The sequence below is a fragment of the Crocodylus porosus genome, unplaced genomic scaffold, assembly GCF_001723895.1.
Source record: "Crocodylus porosus isolate Cpor-Errol unplaced genomic scaffold, CroPor_comp1, whole genome shotgun sequence".
In the NCBI taxonomy this organism is placed as follows: domain Eukaryota; kingdom Metazoa; phylum Chordata; order Crocodylia; family Crocodylidae; genus Crocodylus; species Crocodylus porosus.
This window is the reverse complement of record NW_017728953.1, coordinates 13,567-27,406: the sequence shown is the minus strand read 5'-3', so window position 1 is coordinate 27,406 and position 13,840 is coordinate 13,567. Positions and strand designations below refer to the sequence as shown.

The window sequence follows — 13,840 nt, the reverse complement described above, 5'->3', positions numbered from 1 at the left end:
GGTCCTCGCGCGGGGCCGCCCGGCCCGTGCCAAGGCCCGCGTGAGCAGAGGAGCAGGCTGGTGCCGAGGGGCAGCAGTGCCAGGCCGGCGGCTCCGGGCCAGGCTGAGGGCAAGGCCCCTGTGGCCCGTGCACGGAGCAGCCCTCGCCACAGCCACCCCCCCGCGTTGCCGCGGCGATGAGCCTGCCTCCTCCCGCCGGATCCGGCCCTTCCCTCTCCCAGCTCTTTGTTTCCCTTGTGCTGCACCGGCTGCCGGCTCCCCGCACTCCCCCGCGCGCCTCGCCACGCCCCCCCGCCCTGCCACGCTCCCCCCGCGCCAGCCCCGCAGGCAGGTGCAGCCAGGCCCTGGCACCGGGACCGTGCCCAGCCCAGCCCGGCCCGGCCCCAGCCTCCCCCGCACAGCCCCGAGCCCGGTGGCACAGGGCAGCCCAGCCCGCACCCCGGTGCCCCCCTCCTCCTCGCCGCGACCCCCCCACGGCAGCTCCTCCATGTATGACGACTCCTATCTCCATGGCTTCGAGGACTCCGAGGTGGTGAGTGGGGAGTGCCGGCCCAGGGGAGGGGGCGATGGAGCTGGCCGCGGCGGTGCCCCCCCAGCCTGCAGGCGGGTGCCAGGGCCAGGCCCCCCTGGTTGGGGCCGGTGGGGGGGCTCCTAGCAGACCCCACCCCTGGCTGAGCTATTTATACAGCGCTATGGCGGAGGTGGGCGCCGGGGATGGCTGGCGCAGAGGGAGGGGAGCCGGCAGCTCAGCGCCGCGGGTGCAGGCAAAGGGCCTGGCACCAGTGCTGGGGGGGCTCTGGAGGCCCCCTCCATGGAGCCTGCCGGGGCCACGTGGCACTAGGACCCGGGGCCACGTGAGCCATCTGCGATGCTTGAGCTGGCAGGGTCCCACCGACCCCGGCCCTGGCGCTGGCCCCACGCGCCACATAAGAGCGCCCGCAGGCCCCTGGGGCGGCCATACCAGAAGGCTGGGCAGCTCCTGTCCCTGCCTGGCCCGACGTGGGCGTGGGCGAGCACCAGCCCTGCCACCGTGCCGGACAGGGAGTGTGTCCTGGGGAGGGGGCAGAGGCCACGGGCGGGGGGTGCAGATCCAGGGGCCTATAAATATTTCACCACAGCTCCTACTTCGTTTCGGGGCCGCAGCAGGAGTTGTTCAATTAAGCAGGAGGCTCCCAGCAGGGAGGGGCTGGGGGGGCAGGGTTCAGCTCCGTTCCTGTCTGTGCAGCGCCCCGTGGGGTGCTTGTTTGCTGGGGTGGCCACTGCCATGGCCTCCGGCCTGGGCACCAGGTCCCCTTGCCTAGACTGGGGGCAGGGGGTACCAGGCTCCTGGGAGCTCAGGGTTGGTGCCGGCGGCCCCCGGTGCTGCCCTGTGGTGGGGGCGCTTTGCCCGGCTCTGCAGCGCGTGGGTGGGCACCAGGGGGCTGGATAATTAGATGCAGTCACACAAGCGCTTCCCCCCAGGCAGCCGCGCCTGGCATTTCCCAGGGCATCTGCCAAGCAGCGGGAGCCCCGGGCACGGCCGCAGGGGGGTGGGGAGGGAGCCAGATGGGACCGGGAGGTGAGGGGAGGGGGCATCTCTGCCTCTGCTTCCCAGGCCTGCAAGGGAGCAAAGGTCACTGCAGGGAGAGTGATTGGCCGGGGGGGGGGGGGCACATGCTAGAAGCCCTGAGACACGCCAGCGTCACACAGCTGACACGCAGGGCCCCACTCCCAACGTGCGGTCATGCCATAACCCCCCCACATCAGGCCTGCACTGGGACACACACATGCATCCCACGCTTGGGCATGCGCTTGTGCCCTGGCGCTCATGAACGCATGCCTTGCGATAGCGGCGGGTGTGGATGTCTGACGTGCGTTTGTGCACACGGGCCTGCTCACGCTCACGTGTTGCACTGGGCGTGGATGCGCCCTGGAGCCGAGGCCAGGACTGACCCCATCCGAGGACTGTGGCAGGGGAGGGAGCACCAGCTCCGTGGGGCGGGGGGAACTGAGGCTCAGATGTGACGCGGGCGGCTGGAGACCCCAGGAGTCGGGCCAAGCCCTGCACTTGCAGGCGGATCCAGGAGTCCGGCCAGCCCTGGTGTAGCAGCAAAGGAGGTGGGGGGGCTGCAGCAGGGAGGACATGGCCTGGGTGCGTACTTGGTGCCTGTCAGGCCCAGGGGCTGGGATGCGGCACGGCTGCTCCTGTGCCCAGGAGCGAAGGGCTGGGCCCACCGAGCTGCGGGTGCCCCCCTGCCCTGGGCGGGCAGGGGGTGGGGGCTGCGGTGGCAGCTGCAGCGCTGGCTCTGCCCCGTCTCCCTGGTGCCGGGAGCTGACTTCACCTCCCCGGGGCAGGCGCGAGCTGGGATTCGCTCCCGGGGCCCCTGGGCTCGGCCTGCTCCTGGCACCTGGGAGATGCAGCAACTGCACTCGCTGCCACGCTGCGGGGGGGCAGCTGCTGTGCACGGGGGGGGGCCATAGCTGATGCCCAGGTCCCCCCCCCCAGGGTTCAGCCGACTCCTACACCAGCCGCCCGTCCCTGGACTCCGACGTGTCCCTGGAGGAAGACCGCGACAGCGCCCGGCGCCAGGTGGAGAGCCAGGCCCAGCAGCAGCTCAACAGAGCCAAGGTGCCAGCGCGGGGCATGGGCACACGGAGCAGCCTGCCTGCCATGGATACAGTCATGGGGGGCAGGCAGCAGGGAGTGGGCACACGCATGCACACCCACACTCACCTTCCACATTACACATGCATGCATGCACACACGTCCCCATGAACACTCGCGTACATGTGTAGGCACAGATGTGTGCACGCACACACCCCTTCACACACATCCCCATGGACACACGTACAAGTGCAGGCACATGTGCAGACGTGTGTACACCACCCCCACATGCAGGCATACACATCCCCACATACACACGTGTGGAAATCACTATGCATGCGCACACACCCTTCCACATACACACACACACACTCACACACGTACAAACACCCCATGCATGTACACCCGCCCTCCACTCATGCACATATATTCGCCCCACACACACGTGCAAGCACTCCAGGCATGCACACACAAACACACATGTAAACCCCCCATACTTGCATGGACATCCCTCCACACACACACACACACACACGCGCGCGCGCGCGCGCGCGCACGAAGCCCTCCATTCATGCACACACACCCCTCTACATGTGCTGTCGTGGCCCTCCTGGGCCGCAAGGTGCAGATGCAGACAACATGGAGTAGGGGGCAGGGACCCCCGGCCTGCACTGACCCCCTTCTCGCCCACCCCCAGCACAAGCCAGTCGCCTTCGCCGTCCGCACCAATGTCAGCTACTGCGGCGCACTGGATGAGGAGTGCCCAGTGCAGGGTGCCGCCATCAACTTCGAAGCCAAAGACTTCCTGCACATCAAGGAGGCGAGTCCAGGGGTGGCAGAGGTGGGGGGAGGCCAGACGCCTGGGTACCATCCCCTGTGGAGGGGGGCAGCACCCATCCCGCCCCACCGTGACTCCCCCCCTCGCTTCCCCCCAGAAATACAGCAACGACTGGTGGATCGGGCGGCTAGTGAAGGAGGGGGGAGACATCGCGTTCGTGCCCAGCCCCCAGCGCCTGGAGGCCATGCGGCTCAAGCAGGAGCAGAAGGCCAGGTGAGGGCACAGGCATCGCCCGCCTGCTACAAGGGTGCTCCTCAGCTGTCCCCTGCACTCAGCCACTGCTGCTTCCCCCCCAGGAGACCAGGCAACGCCTCCGGCCTTGGTGACATCGGGACCCGGCGATCGCCTCCCCCCTCACTAGGTAACCGGGGGGCCGCGGCCCCAGCCACCCTTGCACACGCGTTCTCACGCCTGATCCCTGCCAAGGGTGCAGACAGCTGGGCCCTCTGCCCCAGGCACCCCCCAGCGGGGCACAGGGCTCTCAGGTCTCCTGCCCCCTCCCCAGTGGCTCCTAATTCACTCACCAGCACCTGTTTCTTCTCTCCTCTCCTCTCCCCAAAGCGAAGCAGAAGCAAAAGCAGGTGAGTTCTCCAGGCGCAGGGGCAGTGGGCACTGCCGGCCTGAGGGCAGCAGGGATGCTGCGCTTCTGGGATGAAGCTGATCCACCTTTACCCAAGCCAGGGGCAGGAAGGGGAGCAGAGATGTCCCCACCCAGCTGGGAAGGGCAGGGGTGCAGCTTGTCTGGGATGCCTGGGCCCTCCAGGGCCGTGGAGGGACCCCAAAGATCTGGGGCACCAATGCAGGGTCCAAGGGGTGGTGCTGCGGGGGCCCCCCCTGAGCCCTCTGCCCTCCCTGCAGACAGAGCACATCCCCCCCTACGACGTTGTCCCCTCCATGAGGCCCGTGGTGCTGGTGGGACCCTCCCTAAAAGGATATGAGGTAGGAGGGGGGGTTCCCCAAAATTGGCCCCACCCCTTGCTAATCTGGGGGGAGCACCCCTGAACACTGGGGCTGGGGGCCCTCCACAACCCCCTCCTCTCAACCCAGCTAGGACCACTTGCTCCTGTCCCCCAGCTGCATCCAGACCCAGGGTGAACGGAGAATCCCCCTTGCAGTATGGGGGCTCCGATACACCGTGTCCTGCAGGGGGATGCATGGGCCGGGCACAGGCATGGTCTGTCTGGGCCTGCGTGACCCTGGGGGGCAGAGGCCTCAGGCCCAATGAGCGGGGGGGGGGGGCTGTAGAAGGCTGCCCCCCAGCCCAGTGACCTTGGGGATAACACGGGGCCGCTGACCCTTGTGCCTGCAGGTGACCGATATGATGCAGAAGGCTCTTTTTGACTTCCTCAAGCACCGATTCGATGGCAGGTGAGCGCCCCCCCAGTGCGTCATGGCCCCTGTGCCCTGCAGGATCTCCATCACCCGCGTCACGGCCGACCTGTCGCTGGCCAAGCGCTCCGTGCTCAACAACCCAGGCAAGCGCGCCATCATCGAGCGCTCCACCACACGCTCCAGCATTGGTGAGTGCCCACTGCCAGCTCCCGCGCCCCCCAGGCCTGTGCCAGCCCCAGGGCTCACCTGTGCCCCCCTTGCCTGCAGCGGAGGTGCAGAGTGAAATCGAGCGTATCTTCGAGCTGGCCAAGTCGCTGCAGCTGGTGGTGCTGGACGCCGACACCATCAACCACCCCGCACAGCTGGCCAAGACCTCGCTGGCCCCCATCGTCGTCTACGTCAAGGTCTCCTCGCCCAAGGTCAGCCGGGCAGGGGCCACTGGGAGCCCTGGCGTGTAGCGCCCCCTGCCACTCCCTGTAAGGCCCAGGGTCTAGGACATTGGCACCGAGCCCCAGGGCCCAGAGGTTTTGTTGACCCCTCAACCCCAGCAGGTCCAGCTGGACCCTGGAGCATCCCCGGGGAGGGGGTGGGGTCTGTGCATGTCCTGGCCTGCGTGACCCTGGTGCCCCCCCAGGTGCTGCAGCGGCTCATCAAGTCCCGGGGCAAGTCTCAGGTGAAGCATCTCAATGTGCAGATGATGGCGGCCGACAAGCTGGTGCAGTGTCCCCCAGTGAGTGTCCCACTCTCCCGGCTGCCCCTGGGGACCCCTCGGACAGGCTCTTACCTGTCTCCTACCCCCAGGAGCTCTTTGACGTCATCCTGGACGAGAACCAGCTGGAGGACGCGTGCGAGCACCTGGCCGAATACCTGGAGGTTTACTGGAGAGCCACGCACCACCCCTCGCATGGGCCTGGCCCTGCCACGCCACCCACCGCCATCCCAGAGCTCCAGGTAGAAGGGGCAGGGGGGCTACGGCAGCATGTGCGTCACACCCCAGCAGTTCCTGCATCTCTGTGGCCCCTGCCCACCCCCTGCCCTGGTCTCTGCCCCCAGAACCAGCAGCTGCTGGGGGACCAGGGCAACGAGCACTCGCCCCTGGAGCGCGACAGCCTGATGCCGTCAGATGAGGCGAGTGAGGCATCGCGGCAGCCCTGGGCGGCCTCGTCGCCGCGCGGCTCCCAGCACCTGGAAGACGAGTACACCGACACCTACCCCGACCTGTACCAGCCGCACCGGCACCGCCACAGCGGGCTGCACAGCACCAATGGGCATGACTCCCAGGATCGCCTGCTGGAGCGCGATGGCGGCCAAGGCCACTGGCAGCGCAGCCGGCCCTGGGCCAAGGACAGCTACTGAGGGCCCCCCGCCCAGGCCTGGCATCCCTGGCTCCAAGCAGCCCCACAGGGCTCAGGGAGCTGCTGGGCAGGGCCCCGCGTGCCCAGAGCTTGCGTGTGCCTCCAGCTGAGCCATGGGCAGGGGGCATCCCCCCTCCTTCCCCCACCCCCAGCCTGCATGGGTGTGACCCCTCAGGGCCTTGCGCAGGGTGGTGGGGGGGGACACAGATCATCTCCTTGCAGGCGACCCGGCTCAGTCTCCCGGGGGTGGCAGCACAGCACAGAGACCCCGAGGAGCCAGGACTCCTAGGTTCCACTCCTGGCTTGGGCACCTCCCCCCATGCCCCCTTCCCCCCTCACTGCTTCGAGGGACAGGGACAGGGCAGCTGCTGCCCGAGCGCGTCACCCTCCCTCTTGGAATTGCACCCACGAATGCACGTCCACCAACTGCACCCTGCTGCCCTCTGCCGGACGGAGCGGGCTGGGGAGGGCTGGGGCCGATCCCTGCGGTGCCGCAGCAGCGCCTTTGTTACACCTTTTGTAGAAAGCACCAATCTCCCCAACGACATCGCCTGTTTCAACAAGAACCTTTGCAGATCATGCGTGGTGTCTGCCTTGTTTCCCCTGTGCAGGGGGTGGGGGGGGAAATGATGATGATTGACCATGGGGCTGCAGGGACCCCGCCTCAACCTTGCTACTGTGCCAGGGCCTCAGCTGGGAAGCGTAGACTCTAGGAGCATCCCTGCGTTGGGAGGCTGCAAGGCCAAGGTAGACCTAGAGTGCCGCTGCCCACCCTAGCCCCTAGCTGTGGCAAGGGGAAGGCTCCAGGGGACAGACAGCAAGGCTGGTTCCTGCCTCAAGCTGTGCTTGGGTCCCGGGGACCATGGGCCAGGGGCAGCAGCCCTCCCCATCTACTGCCCAGACAGCCCTGCTCGTGTTGCAGGCCAGCAGGAAGGGTGCACAGGTCTTGTCCCTCTCCTCAAGGCCTGACTGGACTGCCCCCAGCCAGCCCCGGTGGCACAGAGGGATAGCTCCCAGGACACATCCTGTGGTTTATTCCTTGCCCCAGGCCCAACAAGGACTCAAAACAACAAAAAGGATCAAGTGACAGGGGACAGTGGAGGGGGCAGGAGGGACCCTGAGGCATGAGACTGGGCCCACAGCCGTGGGAAGCCCAAGAGTGGGGGTGGGGAGACAGGCCCCCTCCAGCCCCTAGCAAAAGGAGTCTGCTTCCAGTCCCAAATCCTGCTTAAAACAGAAGGGTTTAATTCGAGCCACGGCGTGGCTCTGCTGAGGGTGGCGGGCACTGCCCCAAAGGCCCAGCTGCCAGGGCTGCATGGGGCAAGGTACAAGCTACAAGTCGTCACGTGGCTGCAGCCCCAGCAGGAGGTCCCTAGGGCACAGGAACCCCCCTCCCAGGTCTGGACCATGACCCCAGGGAGGGGTGGGGTGCAGCAGGCTTTTTTGGTTCCTGCTTGTTCCCTAACAGCTCTGCCCAACCCAGAGAGGTGAAGCCCAGGCTGGGTGGAGCCTGGCTGAGCAGGGGCAGGGAGTGGAGTCCAGGCTGCTCCAGGCACAGGGCAATACCTGGCAGCCACAAGCAAAGTCTGGGGCAAAAAGAGGCCCCCTTCTCCGGCAGGCTCCCCTGGGAGAAACTGTTAGCACGCAGCATCCCGTGGCTCAGGCAAAGATGGTCTCCTCCCGCCGCTTCTTGGTGAGGATGGTGCCAGGTTTGTGCTGGGCATCGGGGTGGTTGGCCAGCTCAGGCGGGCAAGAGGACACGGGGCTTTCCAGGATGGCCTGCTTCAGGTCGTAGAAGACGGCCGAGTCCTCCTTGGTGAGGAAGGTGATGGCCACACCACTCTTGCCGGCTCGGCCCGTCCGGCCAATGCGGTGGATGTAATCTGCACAGAGAAGCCAATCAGGTAGCGCCAAGGTGCCAAGCTGTGGCCACCTCTGGGGTGCGGCAGCTTGGAAACAAAGCCAAGTGCCAGGAGCCTGCCTTCAGCCACAGTGGCAACTGGTGGCTCTGTGCTTCATCCCGACCTGGCACACGGCCCCCACCAAACATGTTCTCTACACCCCAACAGTCACCCACGTGCCCGACTGAGCCTGGGGGATGCACAGGGGGGAGGCAGGGACTCACCTTCAATGTTTTTGGCCATGTCATAGTTCACCACCATGGAGACGTCTTGGATGTCGATACCGCGGCCAGCCACGTCCGTGGCAACCAGGATGTCCTTCGCACCAGCCTTCAGGTTGGACAGGGCAAACTCTCGCTGCTCCTGGCCCTTGCCACCGTGCAGGGTGCAGGCATTGTACTGTTCAGACATGAAAAGGCAGCTCAGAGCTGGGTTGGGTGCTGGTACTATGGCATCCCCCAACCTGGCAAGGGCTTGGTGACCCCCCACCCAGCAGGCGCCGCAGGCCCCAGAAGAGCGAACGCTGCACAGCCCTTGCGGGTGGGAACGGGCCCAAGCCAGAACCCCCTCCTGCATAAGACGCAGGATCTGCAGGGCCCAGTGGCTACACCACAGCCAAGCTGCACAGGCAGCACCCTCAGCCCCGTGGCACCACCTACCCCCATCTTCTCCAGTGACTTCGCCAGCACATCACAGCCCTTCTTCTGGTTAACGAAGATGATGATGGGTGGGTCGAAGCCCTGCTCCAGGATGGCTAGCAGCTTCTTCCTATTGGGGGAAAAGGGGGTGGGGATCAGCAGGCAGGACAGGACAACAAGACCTTGCAGAGGCACCTCCCAGCCACAGCAGGCCCCGGGGCTCCCCACCCCACCCCCAAGGCTCCCCTGGGAAAGATGAAGCTTCCCAGCTAGATGCCATGGCCCCAGTCCCAGCACAGTTCCTGACTCGGTACCTCTTCTCCGACTCTGACATGAGGAAGACCTTCTGCTCCACACGCTCATGGGGCTTGCCAGCCGAGCCAATATACACCACAGCTGGGCGGCGCAGGTAGCTGCGAGCCAGGCGCTCCACCGCTGGTGGCATGGTGGCCGTGAACATCACCGTCTGTGAGAGAGATGGGTACATGAGTGAAAGACCTAGGCTGAAGTGGCCTCAGGGGACTCCCTATCTTCTGGGGGTTTGGGGGGACAGACATGGGGGACTGAAGCTGGAAGAGGCAGGACCAGGTCTCTCACCCCGGCTAGTGAAACACCCCCTGCCTCTGTGCTCACCCAGGCTCCTCCTGGGGCTCTGGGGCTCATACCCTTACTTCCTCAACTCCCCCTGGACCACCTCTTCTGGGTCCAAGTGCAGCCCCAACACCCTCCCATGCTGACCTGCCGGTACTTGTGCTTGCCCGACTCGAAGTTGGCCAGCATCTTCTCAGGATCCTCGGCCTCATCAGTGTCAGGCTTCTGGTTGGTGACGGGCATGTGCTCCAGAATCTTCTGCACGTCGGGCTCAAAGCCCATGTCAATCATCCTGTCAGCCTCATCAAGCACCACATAGGTGCAGCGGCTCAGCACCAAGTACCGGTTCTCCAGCACGTCGATGAGCCGGCCCGGTGTGGCAATGACGATCTGCGAAGGGTGCCAGCATCAGACCCACTGCACTCCCCTGGCCCCTCCCACCCCCAGCCAGGGTCTGACCCTGCGCTCACTTCACAGCCCATGCGCAACCGGAAGCCCTGGTCCTCACGGGAGATGCCCCCAATCACAGCCACAGTGCGAATGCCCAGCGGCTTCCCAAACTTGATAGTCTCCTCCTCGATCTGCTGGGCCAGCTCTCGTGTGGGGGCCAGAATGATAGCATAGGGGCCCTGGTCCGACTCTTCGATCCTGCATGGTGACACGGTAGGCATGAGACCGTGCCACCCAGCCATCCCATCTGCCCTCCCTGCCCTGCTCCCAGGCCGGCAGCTCTCACCTGTCGATCTTGGGCAGCGTGGTGATCCAAACTAGCAAGGGGATCAGGAAGGCAGCCGTCTTGCCGCTGCCAGTCTCAGCCACGCCAATGATGTCGCGGTTCTGCAGGCCAATGGGGATGGCCTGGCGCTGGATGGGGGTGGGCTCCTGGACAGCAGGGAATGGAGCCAGTGAGAAGGGACCAGAGTCCCGCAGGGCAGCCAGGCCAAAGGGGGCTGACAGCCAGGCCTCCCAGGCCCCTCTACCTTAAACCACATTCCTCCCAGACCAGGAATCCTGGGCCAGGGACTGAGTCCAGCTTGTGGCGAGAATGGGCTGTGCACCCTTGGCAGGGAGAGGGAATTTGCACTCACCTTGTAGCCGCACTTGTCTATCACCTCTAGGATGTGGGGGGGCAAGGAGGAGTCCTTCCAGGAGCGGATAGGGTTGGGGATCTTGCCACCCTTGGTGGTGATGCTGTAGTCCTCGCGGAAGATGCGCCAGTCTCGGTCTGTCATCTCGTCCAGCTTCTTCTGCGACCAGTGCCGGTCATCCCAGCGCTGCTTCGCTTCCTTCTTCCGCAACTTGCGCAACCGGGCCCTGCAGGGAGGGGACACCAGTAATCGGGTCTCCCATGTGCTCTGCTGAGCAGAAACCACCTGCCACCCTTGCTGGGCAAACATGGGGCAGAATGCAGCCAGCCTCACCGCAGGTATCCCAGAAGCACCTCAGCTCCAGGCCCACGGAGGACTCACACCTGCACCCAAACCACCTGCCCTCATGCCCCATTCCTGCACACTTGCAGGGCAGCTAGTGACCGGCCCTAACAACCCTGCAGCCGTAGGCCAGACCCGAGGCCCCACGCCGCAACCTATGCCCCCAAAACACGTCTGGTGACAGAACCTCCCAAGCCTGGAGCCAAGCCCGAGAACCCCACCCCCCTTCACCACAGCAGCCACTCACTCCTCCTGCTCCTTCTCCTCCAGCGTCCGCCGTTTCTCCATCAGGTCTCCATAGAAGCGCGACTGCTCTCGCTTCTGCTGCTTCAGGTCAATGCCGGCAATGAAGCCACGGCCCAGCAGCTGCACCTGGTGCCGCTCCTTGTACCTGCACAAGAGGCGATGGGGTCAGGGCAGCTATGGTGGCACCCCAGGCTGCTCTGGTGCTCCACAACAGGTAGGGAAACCTGGAGATGACGACGGGGGAAGACCTCCTCTGCCCTGAACAGGTGACTCCATGGCACCAGTTAGCCCTGGCTCTGGGCTGCACTCACAGTGGGTTGTAGTCGATGGACGTGTCCTCAGACGCGTCCCACTCAAAGACAAACTTGCGGTCGTTCAGGTGCCGAGTGCGTCTCCGCTTCTTCACACCACCCAGGTACCGCTCCTGCAGGCAGTGTGGTCATCAGCGCCCACCCAGCAGACGCAACCAGCCCTAGGAGCCTAAGAGAAAGGGACTGCCAGCCCCCAGCTCCCCTGCCCCATTCCTTCAGCCCCCACCCCACTCCACAGTTGCAAGGGAACTGAGGTGTCCTGTCTCCCAGCCCACAGGAGATACGGACTCCCTGCCTGGGGGCAGCAGCATGACCGGGAGAACCGAGTACCTTGATAGCGTGCAGCTCCTTGCTCTTGTCCTTCTCCTCGCGGATCTTCTGCCGCCCCTCCTCATCCTCATTGCCATTGGTCTCGCGCTCCATACGCTCCCGCCGCTCTCGGCGCTCCCGCTCCTGTGGGTCCTCTGTGGGGTGGGCAAATGGAGACTCAGCATACCCCACGCTCGAGGGCAGCACCAACGGCCCTCCTAGGGCTGGGTAGAATCCACCCCCCCGACAGGCACTCACCCAGCATCTTCCTCCCCATATCCTGGAACTGCTTCCTCTTCTTCCTCTCCTCCTCCAGCAGCCGCTGCCGCTCCTCCACCTCCTGCTGGCGCCGCTTCAGCGCCTCGGCCTCCCGCTCAGCTTTGGAGAGAAACTTGGGCTGGAGAACAGAGAAGGCAGTAAGCACAGCCCAGCAGGGCAGCACCCGCCATGCCCCCATCCTCTCATGCAGCCCCAGCCACAACGGACCGCCTGCTGCAACCCCACTGCACAGCGCAGAGCCAGGGACCCAGAGGGGAGCAGCTTTCTATCTGCACTACTGCCAAGACTGGGCCCAGCAGCGGGGAGGGAAGGAGGCAGCCCCCCAACAGCGTACGGCACTGCTCATCCTCACCTTGGCCTCTGCCTCCTCTTCAGCCTTCTTCTTGGCCAGCAACTCCTCCAGCGACAGGGGCTGGGCCTGCAAACATAGGATGGGGCCATCAGAGCCCTAAAGCTGTGCCAGCCCCACACCGCACCAGGCAGAGAGAGGACCCAGTGCCAGGCTGTGCTTGCCCCTCCCCGACACCCCACCTTCTCCTTCCTCATCGCCGCATCCTCCTCCTCCTCCGCCGCCCTGCGGGAGTCTCTGTCCTTCCGGAACTTGGAGTCCTTGCCTCGGCTCGGGGACAAGCTCCTGCGCAGGGGAAACCAGGCACGGGTCCCAGCTCGGTCCCCTCCAGCGCCTTGCTGGCAGGATCTCACCCACCCGCTCCAACTCCCCTCGTCTTCCCCGCCCTCCCGGCCAGGCAGGGAGCCTCCACCCACTCGTCCCATGCCCCCACCCCATCGCGACAGACCTGGAGCGCTTGCGGTCCTTGTCCCGCCGGTGCCCATCTTTCTCCCGGTCACGGTCCTTCTTGCTCCTGTCGCGCTCCCGCTCTTTGTGTCGCCGCTCCCTGTGAGGGCAGAGCCCCGTGGCAGCGGCTGCAGACACCGGGTCTGCCTGTCCCCCCGCGCCAACAACCCCTGCCCCCTGTCTGGGAGCGGAGCCGGCTGCGCCCCCACCGCCTCCCCGGGGCCCTGCCCCTGCTCCGCACCTGTCGGCTGACTTGGACCTGGAGCGGGACCGCGAGCGGCTGCCCCGCCGCCTCTCCCGGGACCGGTGGCGCTTCCTGTCCTTGCCCGGGGGGCTCTTCCTGTCGCGCTCCCGGTCTCGATCCGGGGAGCGCGAGCGCTTGCGATCCTCCTTGGCCGGGGACGGGTCCCGCTCCTTCTTCTCCACCACCTCCCCCGCCATCTGCCGGGGCCGAAACGCTGTCAGGACCGGAGGCGAGACCCCGCTGTCCCCGGCGCCGGAAGGAGCTCCCGCGGGCATCGTGGGGGGAGCAGGGCGCGGGGCCCCAGCAGGCGGGCGACCTCCCAGGAAACCGAGGAACGAGCTAGGGGAGGTGGGGAAGGGGCCCGGGCGTCCCACCACGCTTACCACCGTCGGCGTCACCAGGCCCCAGCTCCCCGCGCCGCCGCCGCCATCTTAGCGGGCTCGCTCCGGAACCGGGCCCCGCCGCGCGGCATGCCGGGAAGGCGAGTCCATTGCCCCGGCGACAACAGCTCCCAGGAGGCGCCGCGCGGCCAGGCCGGCCCCGACTGCGTTGGCTCAGCGCCTACAGCTCCCAGCAAGCGCCGCGGCACCGTACCGGAAAGCGGTCCCATTGGCTCAGCCGGCGCCACGCTGGGAAGGCGAGCGCGGCCGCGGGGCACGCCGGGAAATGTAGTTGCGGGCCGGGCTCCGCTCTGGGATTAACCCCTTGCAGGCTGGAGCGGGCCGCGGGGGGCACCCCTGCTCCACACCTGGAGGCCTTGCTCCTGGCTCTGTCACCGACGCTCCTTCCCGCCCAGGTCACCTCCCTGCCCCTCTACCAGAGGCTGCCCACCCTCCACAGACAAGAGGCACACTGGGCACAGGCTGCTACTATCCACTGTATTTTCCATAATAAATAAGCTTTTTAATAACATTGAACATGGAACAGAGAGTCATCCCCCCAGACAAAAGGTCTGTAAAACAAAAGCCACTCCCACCCCACAGTCC

At 65.9% G+C, this 13,840-nt stretch overlaps 2 protein-coding genes across 2 annotated transcripts; one reads left to right on the top strand and one right to left on the bottom strand.

Moving 5' to 3' along the window:
- Positions 1–487: 487 nt before the first annotated feature.
- On the top strand, positions 488–6,688 carry CACNB3 (calcium voltage-gated channel auxiliary subunit beta 3). The gene is made up of 13 exons (XM_019556469.1): positions 488–532; positions 2,486–2,608; positions 3,282–3,404; positions 3,520–3,635; positions 3,719–3,783; positions 3,984–4,003; positions 4,281–4,361; positions 4,732–4,790; positions 4,833–4,942; positions 5,022–5,173; positions 5,389–5,484; positions 5,556–5,705; positions 5,808–6,688. The coding sequence occupies exons 1-13, from the start codon at positions 488–490 to the stop codon at positions 6,108–6,110; spliced, it is 1,443 nt and encodes a 480-aa protein (XP_019412014.1). The 3' UTR covers positions 6,111–6,688.
- A 643-nt stretch (positions 6,689–7,331) lies between these two features.
- On the bottom strand, positions 7,332–13,346 carry DDX23 (DEAD-box helicase 23). Its single transcript, XM_019556468.1, has 17 exons — positions 13,238–13,346; positions 12,852–13,051; positions 12,612–12,710; positions 12,346–12,448; positions 12,167–12,232; positions 11,794–11,932; positions 11,557–11,690; positions 11,227–11,339; positions 10,917–11,060; positions 10,328–10,553; positions 9,976–10,121; positions 9,710–9,887; positions 9,387–9,629; positions 8,963–9,114; positions 8,670–8,778; positions 8,235–8,409; positions 7,332–7,992 (listed from the first exon to the last, which is right to left on the bottom strand). The coding sequence occupies exons 2-17, from the start codon at positions 13,049–13,051 to the stop codon at positions 7,769–7,771; spliced, it is 2,451 nt and encodes an 816-aa protein (XP_019412013.1). The 5' UTR covers positions 13,238–13,346; the 3' UTR covers positions 7,332–7,768.
- Between the last annotated feature and the right edge of the window lie 494 nt (positions 13,347–13,840).